Raw genomic sequence first — 12,500 nt, 5'->3', positions numbered from 1 at the left:
ACCGATCTATTGGTGTTTTTATTATCACACACACACGTGCACACAAACGCGCGCGCGCGTACACACACGCTCACGTGCGCGCATACACACACGCACACATGCATACACATACACAAACCATCATCTTGTGCGAAAGGGACTGTGTCGACTTGTAGTGTTAGTGAAAATTTGAAGCCTTGAGAGGGACTCAGGAACCATCGACGCTAACCACTATACCAGCATGCCGGTGTGTATGTGTGTGTGTGTGTGTGTGTGTGTGTGTGTGTGTGTGTGTGTGTGTGTGTATGTGTGTGTGTGTGTGTGTGTGTGTGTGTGTGTGTGTGTGTGTGTGTGTGTGTGTGTGTGTGTGTGTGTGTGTGTGTGTGTGTGTGTGTGTGTGTGTGTGTGTGTTTATGTCTGTGTCTCTTTACTTAGTTGTATTATACAGGAGAGGTGCACAGTATGAAACCTGTGAAAAGTCTGGGGTAAACTTACTACGGTAAATATAACAAAAGAAAAAATTAAAAGGTGTATAGACAAACTCAAAGTTAATAAAACACCAGGGCCTGACGGTTGGCATCCAAGAATCTTAAAGGAAATGAAAAATGAGATTGTTGTTCCATTAGAAATTATTTTCAAGAAATCCATCATATCCGGAGATGTCTCAAGAGAATGGAAGCTAGCTAACGTTACTCCCATATTCAAAAAAGGTGACAAAAAGAAACCAAATAACTATAGGCCTATAAGTTTGACTTCAATCGTAGGAAAAATAATGGAAACTATCATCAGAGATGCTATCGAACATCATTTAGAAAGTAACCGTTTGATAAATGATAGCCAGCATGGTTTCAGACGGAAACGTTCTTGCGTGACTAACTTACTCGAATTCTACAACACAGTTATCTCGAATTATGACAAAAGAAACAATATAGATTTATTATATCTAGACTTTGCAAAAGCTTTTGATACCGTCCCACACGAAAGACTACTTACTAAATTAGCTTTGCATGGAATAAGTGGTAGCCTATTAGGTTGGACTAGTAATTGGTTGAATGGTCGAAAACAGAGAGTTGTTTTAAAGGGAAAAACTTCTGGATGGAAAAGTGTTGCAAGTGGAGTTCCTCAGGGTTCCGTTCTTGGGCTTTTTCTATTCATAGTATATATAAATGATATAGACCATGGACTAAAATCTACTGTTTCCAAATTTGCTGATGATACAAAACTGTGCGGAGTGGCAAATGATCACTCAAACCAATTAGATATTCAAGAAGATTTAGATCAATTACAGCAATGGTCTGAAAAGTGGCTAGTGAAATTTAACACAAGTAAATGCAAGGTAATGCACATAGGTAAAAATAACAGTAAGTACGATTACAAGTTATTTGGAAATTCGTTAACAAAAGTGGATAATGAAAAAGAACTCGGCGTAATTATCAGTAACGACCTCAAATCATCCAAGCAGTGTATTTCAGCCTCTGAGAAAGCAAATAAGATTCTGGGACTGATTGCGCGATCTTTTGATTTCAAAAGTCCATCACTCATTAACAAGCTATATAAATCGTTTGTTAGTCCACATTTGGAATATGCTGTTTCCGTATGGTCACTGAATCTCATTAAAGACATTGACAGACTGGAAAAAGTACAACGGCGAGCCACAAAACTGATTCCAAATATCAAAAATAAATCATACGAAAATCGACTAAAACACATGAATCTGTTTTCCCTAAAAAAGCGTAGACTCAGAGGTGACTTGATACAGGTCTTTAAGATTTTAAAGGGAATTGACAACATCAAAAGTGACAAAATTTTCACATTGAATGAGAATCAGACAAGAAATAATGGTCTCAAACTGTCCGGAAATAGATTCAATTTGGAAGTAGGTAGAAACAACTTTGCCAACCGTATAGTGAATGAATGGAATAAACTTCCAGCACAGGTAGTGCAATGTAGTTCAGTTCGAAGCTTTAAGAATCATTTAGATAAATACCTAAGTAAGATGCTGTAATGATTATAATTTATTTTATATTATTTGTTTTTGTTCTGTTATCATTTGTCTGTCTGATTTTCATTTATTATTAGTTATATGTCATTCTATTATTATTTACTATTTACCTATTTGTTTGTTATTTAACTATACCTATGCATTTATTTATGTATTTTATTTGTTATTTACATTATTATAGTTTTTATTTATTGTTTTATTATTAATATGATTTTTTTCGCATCCGACCTAGATATGGACCAAAAGGTCTCCTGTCGGCATGCTCTGCCTTTGTAATCCTTTGTAATCCTTTGCGTGCGTGCGTGCTTCCTTGCGCGTGCGTTTACATGTTACTCCCTTACGTTAAAGAAAATTAACTAATCGCAATTTGTATTTATTTTTCTTCCTGTATAAACGAAAGGTATTACCATCCATAATCGTCAACTGAAGACCATCGGTAATTTCATAGGCGGGCTAGTTATTTGTGCCCATTTATCGGTCTAACCAGGAAGTTCTCATTTTCTTCCGTAGCCATGAACACAGGCGGTTCTGACCACAGCAGCCAGGCATGCGGACTTTTGATCGCTCGCGCGCACGCGAGCGTGTGTGATTCACCATGGTCTTGGATCACGTTTTGGGCTTGTGATCGACAGCTACTTCCCTCTCGAAAGAGAGCTCAGAGCTCATATATGACCGATCTATGGGTAATACTGTGACCTTACACGCACACACACACACCCAATTCCCCACCCACGAGAGTTAGAGTAACGACTCGCAGCACAGCGATACTGAAACTATTTCAACCCTGGGCGGGCTTCGAACCCGGACCGCCGTAGTGGCGGCTGCGAACGCTACCACTGCGCCGTCAAGTTGTGCATGTGTGTGTGTGTGTGTGTGTGTGTGTGTGTGTGTGTGTGTGTGTGTGTATGCGTGTGTGTGCATATAATATATATTATTATACACGTATTGTTTATATATATATATATATATATATGTATATATATGTATATATTGTATGTATGTAATAGATGTGTGCATATGTAATGTACATTATACATACACTTTAAACATGCATATTTCTCTTGGCAATACATGTCTTGTCCAAAAGGTGTTTATTGGCAGTTTTGAACGTTTTTGTCTCTTTATTGCAGACGAGCGATGAGTGGCGACGACAGCCTGGGCTACAAGGTCGAGCTCTATGTCTACGACCTCAGTAGGGGCTTCGCGAAAGCCATGTCCCCGGCACTCCTGGGTAGGTGAAACCCCGTTTCGTACTCACAAAATCCCTTCCAGTGGCATAGCTCACTTATTAGAATAAGATCTTGTCAGGTATATATGTGTATGACCTTTGGGGTTCGTGGTAGACGTGACCTTGCTGATCAGACAATCCGCTTTATTAGATAAGCGATTGAATTCCAACTTTGTCAAATTCTTTTATGTATTGATACCTTTCGGCTCTTTTTTCTTTAATGAATTTATGTGGGACACCTTCAACCTTTCCAGCACAAGGCTCTGTTCTTAAATGTAATAGAATTGTCTTGTATTAACCAGAACAAATTCAGCAAAGGTATTAATGATCAAACTCACTCAACATATTTTATATTCAGTGACTCCTGTTTTGCTGTGACCTTTCGGTTGTCTTGTGCAGCGAAAAAAATACACGGGAGCGACGAGCGATTTCGCTCGGGAAAGTTCCAATGTCGCTCTCGCAAATCCAATAGCGGGAGCGATCCCCCCCCCCCCAAAAAAAAATCGCTCCCGCAGCAAGATTCAACATTTTTCATGCATTATCCATCATTTGGCAATCCCTGAATCCCATTACCATTGATAAAAGGATCAGAGCAAATACAACTTACCCGTGATCAGTCATTGCATTATCAATCGATATCATAAGCGCAACGCATCAATCAACTTTAATTTGTTGATATACGTACGTACGTGTACGCGGTATAGCTGCTAGAGTTCAATGGCTTACCTAGCCTAGCTTCGTATCAGCTGCATGCGCGCGTATACTAGTACATGTTGACTAGACTCTACACGACTATCGTGCTACATAATGTCGCTAGTTGCGAATTGCATGGTACCTGTATGCAGGGAAGTTTATTGGTTGCATGCAGCTAGCTGCCCAACCAATGCGCTGTCTACATGTACAATGCACCATACCCAATACCACATCACCGCATGCATACGTACACTGTACATATGGAAACTCGCTCGAGGCCTAGGAGGGAAACTGGGAAATCCCATTTATAACCTCGTTCGCGTATTCATGAGAAAACAAAATATAATCAAATGTTTGGTTAGTAATTGAAAGTAAATAAATTTAAGTATAAATATGAACATTTGATAATTATATATTTAGTTCATATTTGGAGGGAGAATAAAAAATACAAAAATAAAAAATGATTCGTTAGCTAGCTTAGGTTTACGGTAGCTAGGTCTACGTTCGTACGTCACGTCCATGCCAAACTTTCGATGATCGTACATCATGGAGCGATTTCTAGTGAAGCGAGTGAAGATGAGTGAAGATGGTTTGCCCTCAGATTCAGTCTTTTCAGAATCGAGGGAGAGTGTTTTGACGGCAGGAACCGCTTCTGGACCAGCAAAGCCTAATTCAAACTCTACGGGCAAGGGCCAAGGAAAACGAAAACCAGTAAAGCATGAATCTACTATACGCTCGTGGAACCTAGATTGGCTTGAAGTGAATCGGGGCAGTGATGGTACTCTAACGATGTATTGCAAGGTTTGTCGTATATTTCCACCCTCAACCACTGCCAGTGGAACCAGAGGCGCTGTGTCTGCCGATCAGTTTCACCCATTCCCCTCCCACCAAAATTAAAGGCTGATTTGTTAAAAAATATATATATATTTTTGATGCACATGAGTATTTATTTTTTTGGGGATTATTTGGCATCAGATGTACATGAGTAATGAGTTAGCCTTCCAATAATTTGAAGGAAATCGAACCTGCAAAAACATGACTCTGAAATGATCAAAAATGGCTCTGGTAATTAAAAAAAAATGGCTCTGGTCAAATTTAGAAAAAAAATGAAAAATGGCTCTGGAAAAGATAAAAGTATTTTTTTCCCTGGTCTTGTGTGTCTTAGGTATAATGAACTCCGTTGACTTAAAAAAGTAACTGTTTACCTTTCTGTAAGGGAAAAAATAAATTATTTACTGTGAATTGTTTCTGTGACCTTATCGTTGCTTGAACTTGATCCTTGCTGTGACCCTTTTTGTGCAGTGACCTTATTATTGCTCCGGTCTTTTTCTTGTCGTGATCGTATCCTTACTGTATCCTTTTCCCTGCTTAAGTCCTAGTCCTCCCCGTGATCTTATTCATGCTGTGGATTTGTTCATGAAATGACCCTAATCTTGCCGTGACCTTATCCTTATTGTGACCTCTTCCTTGCCGCGATCGTAACCTACGTGGCGTTTTCCTTGCCGTGACCTTATCCATGGTGTAACCTCAACCATGCTGTGACATTATCACTACTTTGACCTTATTCTTGCTATGACCTCTTCCGTGTAGTGCCCTTTTCTACCCTGTGAAGGTCTTGATATCATAATGGTCGAACAGCTAAAGCGATTTTTTTTTATGGTCACATCTCTCTTCGTCTCATAGGTTTTTAAAATTGTCTTCCATTCACACACTTTATCTAACCCTCCCACGCGATAGTCACTTGTTTGTTTTATGCATCAGGAACGCTTTCTTGACGTAAGCACTGGGTGTACAACTGAGCTAATTTAATATGAACTAATTTACCTGCGTCTTTCAACAGATCTATCGATCTACCATCTTCCACAGGTGCTTTTCCTCATTTCATAGTTTTTAGAGCAAATTCTACTTCTTCCTTTGTAATCTCTAGTACACTACTAACGTCTACACATGAATTTACTGACTCAACTACGGTCTTCGACGAGTAAAGCCCTTGGTCAAATTCTTCTACTCTTTTTACTATTTTGTCTCTGCATTTAATGATTTATCCATTTCTATCTTTCAAACTCTAAAACATGTCTACTCTCGGTCTCTTTAATACTTTTACCTTTCCGAATAGTTTCCTCTATTTCATCCATGTTTCTCATTCGTTTCTCTAATATCTGCCTTTTGCTGATAACCTTGTTTAGTTCTACTCTTTCTATTTCGTCTCCCCTGCTTTTAATCTGCATGGTCCTTCTTCTTTTAATTGGGTCATTTGTGGCTTTGGATTATTTGTTTCCTCAAATGTTTTTTGTACTTCCTACTTTCTCTGCCGATTCCCTAATGATATTTACTAAATTCAAATTGATATCTTCCACGCTGTCCTCGTTAGTTCTTAGAGCTTCGAATCTATTTTTAATTTTTAACTGAATTTTCTTTTTATTATCCTTAACCTTTGCAAGGCTTATTTTCTTTTTTAGAACTAGTTTATTTCTCTCGGCTCTGAAATTGAATTTAGCTGTGCAACCTACCATTCAATGGTTACTACCTTTATTGACTTTATTCATGACCGTAACATTGCTAACGCTCTTGCTCTTATCTCCTAATATGAAGTTTATTTCGTTCTTTGTTGTTCCATTTGGACTTCTCCAGTCATTTACAACCTACACGCTTTTGGAAGAAATTGTTCATTATATTCATGTTGTAGTTCTTGGCAAAATTTACTAATATCTCGCCTCTGTCATTTCTTTCACCTACTCCAAACTTCCCAATGCACGTCTCATCTTCTTCTTCATCTTCTTCCCCACTTTAGGATTAAAGTCGCCTATTACCAACGTGTACTTACTTTTTTCTTTATCCATTACCTGACTTAAATCATCATAGAACGACTCAATTTCATCGTCTGAAATCTGTGCATATACCTGAATTATTTTTAGAGTGTATCTTTTGCACAGCCTAGTCACAATCCAAACTATCCTGTCTGACAAACTATTGAATTTGACTACGTTACCAGCAACTTCTCGGTTGATCAAGAATTCTACTCCTCTGGATCTTTCTTTGTCCTTACCTCTATAGTAGAACAGGTGGTGACCATCTTGTAATTGTATCAGCTTTTCTTTCGTTCTTCGGACTTCGCTCAGTCCTACGATGTCCCACTTGATGTTGTCTAGTTCTTCCATTAAACTCTCCAGCCTGTGGTCTTCTGAGAGAGTTCTTACGTTGTAAGTATAGATCTTAATTTTCTTCATATTGTTTAATGTCCAAGACTTGGATCTGCTTGGACAGTGCTTACTCACATTCGGTGGCACACTGCCCGTAAGCACACGAGGCAATGCGGTTGGACCTTTAGGAGACGATGATCCAACAGGAACACCCGGTTTTGTTTTGATTGTGCTGTTCATGGTTACTATAAAGGAATTTTTGGCAGTAATCTCACGTCCGTTCCAACAGGTTTCTGGCGAGATAGTTATCTGGTGTCACCTTATTCATTATATTCAGTGAAGCCCTATATCTATAAGGTGCCCAATGGTCCGCACCGTCATTATGACGGTACCCCATATATCTATGAGGAATTCCCTGTTCGCCATCAGGGACGTGCCAGTTAGAAATGGGTCCTGCAACTGTTCGTGTGAGCTGCTCTTCGTCTGATCTTTCTTACCAAACTTGCTCGATATGGGTGACCCTGCAGAGGTTTTCTCTCTCTATCGACATAGCTTTTGTAGTCATTAAGATTCTCAAGCCTATCCACCACGTCAAGCTGTCAACTCTCGGATAGGAGATATATATATATATATATATATATATATATATATATATATATATATATATATATATATATATATATATATATATATATAGGTACACACATTCGTAACTGTGTTACATCTTGTAGCAGTACTTTAGTACATATGTATCTAACGATTTAATTACGAATTTTGAACCTTTTGTTGTACTCTGCTAAGTTTGGATCGTGTTATCAGAATAAACCAAATTTTAACCAAGTGATGATGTAATATACTGTCTGATCCTGATCCTAATCCTAATTCTCGTTATAACTCCCACCACACCCCAGGCCTCGCGTCTTAAAGCTCTTCCCTATATCCACCTCATTGCCAACCCCACATGCCACATCAAACTTTTGCCCACTCCACACATGGCACGACAGCGGGGCGAGATTGTCCACAAGGATATATAAGCGCTGGTAAACTAGTCCATAACAACATACACACAGACACACACAACCTCGTGGCGCAGTGGTTAGAGTTTTCGCCTGCCACGTGATCCAAGACCATGGTGGTGAATGACTCACACATGCACACACACACACATACACACACACACACACACACACACACACACACACACACACACACACACACACACATACGTGCATAAACACACACACACACACACATACGTGCATAAACACACACGCACCACACACACACACACACACACACACACACACACACACACACACACACACACACACACACACACACACACACACACACACACACACACACACACACACACACACACACACACACACACACACACACACACACACACACACACGCATTCATCCCAGATCATTGCATCCGTGTACCTGCCGCAGTCCGTCTTGCAAACTCTGCCCTCCTGCCACAGTAACCGGCAACGCTCGCGTCCCTCTGCTTCAGAACGAGTCGGTGGCCAAGTAGGGCAAACGCGCCGTGTCACCAGATCGCGCACATTGGTCTCTCTCTCCCTCCGCACCGGGGTGGGGGGGTTGGGGGGTGGCGACCCAGCTCGCGTCTGCGTTGCATTTTGTCCGATTTCTGAAGATGTGCAAGTTTGTTCGTATCAGTTCATTTCAGTCCATATCTTCCAAATATTATTTTATGTGCACTCGCCCCTTCCCCCTCCCACTGACTAATCACCATCACTCTTTCATAAACACCCTCTCTTTTCCCTCTACTCACACTCCACTTCTCATTATATTATTTTACAACAACGTACTTGTCATTGTCATTATCTTCTCATTCTCCAGGAAAACATTACTTATTTCACCCAAAAAATCGCTTCCCACATTTCGCCTTACTCACCACTAAACTCGTCCTCACTCATCACATTCTAAGCCCATTTAATTCACCCACCTTCCTCCACTCCTCCCCATCATACTCCCCACGGGCATTCCCCCTTGAAGTTCACGCATACCATATTTCACTCTGCTATCATATGCAGTTTTTGTCCTGTAAGTGTTGAACTTTAGAATCCTTACAAAATTGGTTAACTTTACTTAACATGGGAATGAATATAGTTATTTAAATAGGTACCATTTCGGGATTTTCTCCCTTTCCTTACGTCAACACGGTGATGTACTTTGTATATATTTTTCTGGCCAAACTCCAGATGACTTTGTTCTTCCAATGGACAGACCTAGCCTCACCAGTGACTGTTTCGATCGGAAGGGTCCTCGACAAATGAATAAAACTATGTGGTGTTTATCATATGAAATTGGCTTTCCTTGGAGGTAATTATCATTAAAGTCTACGGATAACACAACCACAGTTTCGCACATTATTATTATTATTATTATTATTATTATTATTATTATTATTATTATTATTATTATTATTATTATTGTTGTTGTTGTTGTTGTTGTTGTTGTTGTTGTTGTTGTTATTATTATTATAATTATTATTATTATTATTATTATTATTATTATAATTATTATTATTATTATTATTATTATTATTATTATTATTATTATCATTATTATTATTATTATTATATTAATTGATAAAACTTGGGAAAACGAATGGGCTTTCGTATGTATGTGTGATGGGAGTAGGGCGGATGTGTTTTGATCTGACCAACATTCATATAAATTTTTCAATTGAATGCGCCATGCGCCAATTTAATTTTTAGAGAAGTTGATACAAAAATATGTATATTATGTATATAATCATTATATTTCCTCTCATTCCTATTCGCTGTCAAATTTAGTATTATTCAAGCAAAAAGGCCAATCAAAGACAAGAAAGTAAGATGCCTTTTAGATATCCTTGTATTATATATATTTATGAGATTTCTTTACTGTTTCTTACTATTTTTGATCAAATTATTTCAAATATGGAGACGATTTTGTTCTGCATGCAATTTGAGGAATTACATTTTAGCCTTTTGCGGCCAAATAAATTACTTATGCATTTATGGTATCAAAAGGAATATACATTTTGTTTTTCCTTCAGATTTTATCATAGTTACAAGGAGAAATTTATGTATGAATAAACCTGATGCTTTCTGCTGTATTTCTTGATGCTTCACGCTTATTTGTCAGAGGCACAATATGGCATCGTTTGTGAGGCGAGCCTATAAAGCGTACTTCGGACTTACTCTTGGTGACCAAGACAAGAAATGGGCCCCACATACAGTATTGCGTGTCATAAATGCGAAGAAATGCTGCGTGACTGGAAACGTAAGGGCTTACCTTTTGGAATCTCCATGACCTGGCGGGAACCGAAGGACCATACAATTGACTACTATTATTGACAGATCAATACAAAATGCGCTGACAAGAAAAACAGACATAAGATCACTTATCCTAGAAATCCCTCTGCAATTCGACCTACTCTGTACTCTGATGAGCTACCAGTTCCAGATTTTAATGGCTTGTCTCCACCTGAAGAAGAAGATAGCGACGAAATGCAAGAGATTGACGATGAAACTCGAGAAATACTGGCAGATTCCGATGATCCTTCTTATTCTACATCAGAATCATCAACTCCTCAGCAGTTTAGCCAGCCAGACGTGAATGACATGTTTCGTGGTTTGGGTCTCTCCAAAAATGCAGCAGAAATGTTAGCTGCTATGTTGCAAGAAAAGGCCTTACTGTACTGAACCAAACACAACAGTTTCATACTTCCGAAATCAGTACCATGTTTTGTGGATTTTTCTTTAAAGAGGAGTTTGTTTATTTCCATAATATCTCCAGTCTTCTCCAGGAATGAGGGATTCCATTGTATAATCCAAATTAATGGAGATTATTTCTAGATAGTTCTAAGTACAGCCTGAATTATGTTCTCCTATATAATGGCAATATATATGCAGCTGTTCCAGTAGGCCATTCTGTGTGTTTACGACACATTAAAACTGTGATAGACCTACTAAAATACCACGAGCACAACTGGACAATTTACGTGGACCTCAAAATGGTGAACTTCCTCCTTAGTCAACAAAGAGGATTTACAAAGTATCACTGCTTTCTTTGCGTGTAGGACAGCCGAAGTAGAGACAAGCATTGGAAACAGAAAGAGTGGCCCTTACGTAAGACGCTGGAAATTGGTATGCCAAATATTGTCAATGATCTAATCATCAGTCGAGAAAAGATCATATTTCCTCCTCTCCTCATCAAGCTGGGCCTGATGGAAGAGTTTGTCAGAGCATTAAATACTGACGGTAAATGCTTCCAACACATAGTCTCGGTTCTCCCTACTTTGTCATTTTAGAAGATCAAGGCAGGTGTGTTTGATGGACCACAGATTTGTGCACTTGTCCGTAATCAAGAAAAGGCCAGAAAGATGAATGATAAGGAAAGGGGATCGTGGCTTTCATTTGTGGCGATAATGGAAAACTTTCTCGGTAATAAAAAGGCTGACAACTATGAAACCCTTGTAGTAATCTTGTCAGCTTTTCATGACCTTGGATACAATATGAGTTTCAAACTCCATTCTCGATACAGTCATCTTGATATATATCCTGAGAACTTAGGGGCAGTAAGTGACGAGCAAGGCGAGCGGTTCCATTAGGACCTCAAGACCATGGAGGAACGCTACCAAGGGAGATGGGACAAACACATGATGGCAGACTACTGTTGGAACATTAAACGGGTTTGCCATGAGACAGTCCACAACCGTAAGAGCAAGCGCAAATTCTTGCCTGACTAAAATATAGCTGAGCTTTGTACTTCATAGCAACCAGTTTATTACCTAACAATGAGTTTGATCATTTTAAACCTTTGTGTTGATAGAACATGTTTCAAATTGTGTTGTAAATCAATTTAGACAATGTAACTTTTTTTTTATTCACCAGCTAATTTAATGAGATTTTATTCACATGTTTCTTCTGATAGACGATGCCAGTGAGACGAAGACAAATTTTTGATACTTTTGAATATCTCGATTGGGAAAAAAAAAATCAGGAAAAAAATTCATATTCGAAATCATTACATTTAGAATATATAATACCAGTGGTTGATACCAACGCAACAAAAAAATTGTTGAGCTGTGTAATCGAGTTAACTTTCCCATTAAAACACTGAAATATATTCAGTAGAATAAAATATGATTAGTGTCATATTGTAATATTTCCTCAGTGTTCCCATTAACTTTTCACGCAAACCAAATATTTTTGTGTTTTTTGCTCTGGGTTAAGAAGCTTCCTTTGTACTTTACGTATTTTGTGTAGGGCCCAGAATTGGGTACTTCCAAGTGGTAGTTCCCAAGATGGACATCACAGAGAATCATCCCCCTGCCACCCATCCTTAGAACCTGTCAACACCTCCGTAGGAAGGCTCGGCTCCTAGGGTCAGACACTCGATCTCCGTACCTGGTCCAAGGTCTCTGTGGACTTTGT

At 38.8% G+C, this 12,500-nt stretch overlaps 1 protein-coding gene across 13 annotated transcripts in view; it reads left to right on the top strand.

Annotated features, from left to right (window-relative positions):
• Positions 1 to 12,500, top strand: part of LOC143032337 (uncharacterized) — a 463,022-nt gene that overhangs the window by 362,980 nt on the left and 87,542 nt on the right. For all 13 annotated transcript variants that reach the window (XM_076196905.1, XM_076196916.1, XM_076196914.1 and 10 more), the window contains one exon: positions 3,112 to 3,212. In XM_076196905.1, the coding sequence (XP_076053020.1) occupies positions 3,112 to 3,212 (101 nt within the window). The remainder of the gene's footprint in view (positions 1 to 3,111; positions 3,213 to 12,500) is intronic.

The sequence above is a fragment of the Oratosquilla oratoria genome, chromosome 13, assembly GCF_046742065.1.
Source record: "Oratosquilla oratoria isolate Oo_2021 chromosome 13, ASM4674206v1, whole genome shotgun sequence".
NCBI lineage: Eukaryota > Metazoa > Arthropoda > Malacostraca > Stomatopoda > Squillidae > Oratosquilla > Oratosquilla oratoria.
Note: the sequence above shows the minus strand (reverse complement) of the source record. Positions and strands in the feature narration are given on the sequence as shown.